The 3501-nt window shown below is 31.9% G+C and overlaps 1 protein-coding gene across 1 annotated transcript; it reads left to right on the top strand.

Annotated features, from left to right (window-relative positions):
• Positions 1-899: 899 nt before the first annotated feature.
• Positions 900-1623, top strand: PCYB_002730 (ubiquitin carboxyl-terminal hydrolase; the record flags this gene model as incomplete). Its single annotated transcript, XM_004227694.1, has 2 exons — positions 900-1466; positions 1492-1623. 2 exons carry the CDS (start codon positions 900-902, stop codon positions 1621-1623), a joined length of 699 nt encoding a protein of 232 aa, XP_004227742.1.
• Between the last annotated feature and the right edge of the window lie 1878 nt (positions 1624-3501).

Here is a 3501-nt window from a genome sequence, read left to right as displayed (position 1 = left end):
TTTTATAATACATCAATTTAAAATTTTAAACATGAATAGACATTATATTCTCATAATAACATATATGCTTCTTTACAAATTGCCATAAATTATGTAAGCATTTCATTAAATTTTATTTAAAAATAATTATTAATGATATTGATCCAATATTTTAAATTTATTTCCAATTTTTGAATTATGTGTATTATTGGTGGAAAAAATATGTCATACATAAAAATATGTTTTAAACGGAAATCACACTGTGGGTAAAAACAATTATAATTTTCACAAATTAAATTTAAAATTTTTAGCGTTACAAAATTTTAATGAAATATATAATGCATTTATAATATTTTTAATTTATAAATATAGGTATCATATAAGCTTAGAACATGTCTTATATGTAAATATTTTATGTTCCGTATAATTAAAGGTATGATTAATCATAGTAAAAATATTACAAATAAAAAGAAATTTCAATTATATTATAATTGAGAAAAAGAAAGAAATTCACTTATTTTTTATTAAATAAAAGAACATTTTTTTTCTATCTTTGATAACATTTCGCATAGAAAAAAAGATTTAGAGAACACTGAACCATGAACCCCTAACCTTAAACCCTAAACTGTAACTCGCTAAACACTGAAACCTAACCCCCTAATTCTAAACCCTGAAACCTAACCCCATAAAGCCCTAAACCAGGAAATGGCGAATGAAGTAAGTAGATAAGTAATATAAATGCTGCATATTATATGTATAGTACACTAAGTTAGTGTGCACGAACATAGGAAATAATGTACACACTATAATTTTTAAATTTATAGAGAGAGTGCCTGCAGGGTTCAAGCTCCTGGGAACTGTACTACAAAAATTTCAACGAAAGAACAAAAAAAGCTACATGTGCTGATGAGTGTGAAGAAATGAAAAAAGAATTAAAAAGTATATTAAAAGAATGCACAAATGCTGATCAGACAGCGCAGGAAGTTGCAAAAGGTTGGTGTATTGCTAATGGGAAATGTGGACAGAATAAACGATCAGGGATCGATTGTTTCACTTTTTATTATTGGCTAGGAAATATAGTATCCGAAAACTTAAAGGAAAAGAAGGAATTGTTTTCGAATATTATGAGGGACATTTATAATAATGGAGGTGTAGGAACGAAAGGTATATGTTCTGATATGTGTCCTAAAATAAACAAAGAAGATTTCAAGAAATTAATGGAAGTATATAATTACACAAAAATTTATAATATCATTAATTCTAGGGTAAGGATGCATCGCGGAATATATAAGGAAGCATGCAGGAAGTATCTGAAGGGTATTGAAAGAACATATGAAAGTTTAAATATACCCTGCACGAAGGAACGATATAGTGGTAGCCACTGTGAGGAACTTAACAATATGTTCCATAGAGGAAGAACAGTTAAGAAGCCGTCAGAATTAGGAAAAGAAATATTTGGGAAAGAGTGGAATTGGCCAGTTCTGGGAGTTACACTATCAGGATCATACTCAGAACTACAACAACAGCAGCAACAACAGCAGCAACAACAGCAAAAACAGCAGCAACAACAGCAACAACAACGGCAACAACAACAACAGCAACAACAACAGCAACAACAACAACAGCAACTACAGCAACAATTAGCAAGAAGTGCGGATAGTACACGTTCGCATGATGACAGTTTGCCCAGAGAAACTGCATCAGGTACGAAGGATCAAGTTGGCCAAGGTAAGGTAGATACCATTGCTTAAAAGTATTCTTATGGAACAAAGAAAACGCACACATACAGATGAAAAAGAAAGAAGAATAAAAGGAAAAACAAGCACGCAAAGAAGAAGGAAACAGCTGTACCCCCGTGCACCTTCTGAATTGCAACGTTGCAAACACTTCTAAGCAGACTAATTCCACTTACTGTTTTTCTTCCTATATTCCTTAGGTTTAGATGGTCAGGGGAGCACAGTCGCCACATTTAAGAACGAGGAGACGGAAGCAGCAACAACACAACCCATAGCTACAGAAGCCCTAACAACACCTCTCGCTGCAATTGAAGCACAGACATCTGTAGAGAGTAATGACATTACTGTAGGTCCAACAGAGGGTGCAAGTGTCCCCCCTCTGAATCCTTTTGTTTCTTCCACAACTGTAGTGGCAGGATTAGCTTCTATTTCCTTCCTTCTGTATAAGGTGCATTAAGTATACGAGTGTGCAGAATAATATGTAGTGGTATTTATATCTGCTGAATATGCATATTGTTATAGGCGACAATGTATATATTGCATATTCCGATCCCTGTTCTCCTTCTTTTTATTAGTTTACCTCATTACCCTCTTGGATGAAAGGTTCTCCTAGTAGGAATAGGAAAAGTCCAATGGAATGGAACTTGAATATGGAAACTGAAGATTTTACCGAATATTCAATGGAGAATTCAACATACGACTACACGGAGGATTGTACGGAAGACTTAGAAGGTGAGTCAACAAATGGTTCCGTCTCATATACTACATCATTTATCACAAAGGGAGGAAATAATAATGCACGGCAGATGAACATAGGTTATCATGGACTGTAATGTAACACCTAAGGAAAGGGGAATATCCTCCTTCCCTTTCCCTTATAATGAACTGCTTCTAATAAGCTAATGACCATAACAGTAATAATATACGGAAGGAACAAAATTTTATACATATGTATACCCGCATGAATAATATTTCACGTTGAATGGAAAAATAAGAGAAAAGGGAAAAACGTAAAAAATTTTCACTACTAAACTATTATGAACGAAAAAGGAGGGGGTGCATACATGCATCCTTATAAATTATCTTCATTTTATTCCATCACTTACCATCACACATCTGCATGAATAAACAACATCATATGGAGCAATGGTAATACATGCATATAATTATTCATATATATATAATCACTATACATGTATAATCATTCATGTATATATACTGAAATAATATGTACAAAGAAAAGTTTTCTTGATTTTTTTAAAACTTCCTTAATAATCTCCTTCATACCCTGAAATTTTTGGGAATAATGGAAACCTCTACTCCCCTTCAACGCCTGTATTTTTATACACACAACATACTAAATAAAACGAGTAGTATCCCAACGCCAGGGTTCAGGGTTTAGGTTTAGGGTTCAGTTTTAAATTTAGGGATAAGGTAAATATTTAAATATGCGGAATTATAGGATTATTTACATATTAATAAAATTTTCATCATGAAATAAACCCTTGAATCTGTTCAAATTGTACAATATATTAATGAAGAAAATATTAAATTTAATTGTTAAATAAATACTTCTCTGGAATATTTCCATGAGATTGCTAAAATAGCATACTTAAGAAATTCAAGGAAGTAGATGCCTTTGTTTCCTTTCATGTTTATATGCCTAAGATTTCAAAAATATATGCGAAGAAGTAAAATTTAGTTATATGACAATTTCTTTTGATAATATTCAAAATACTTTATTTCATTTTACTTCAACACTTTCTGTATTTATAAAACGAGTATA

The sequence above is a fragment of the Plasmodium cynomolgi genome, assembly GCF_000321355.1.
Source record: "Plasmodium cynomolgi strain B DNA, scaffold: 0158, whole genome shotgun sequence".
NCBI classification, from domain to species: domain Eukaryota; phylum Apicomplexa; class Aconoidasida; order Haemosporida; family Plasmodiidae; genus Plasmodium; species Plasmodium cynomolgi.
Note: the sequence above shows the minus strand (reverse complement) of the source record. Positions and strands in the feature narration are given on the sequence as shown.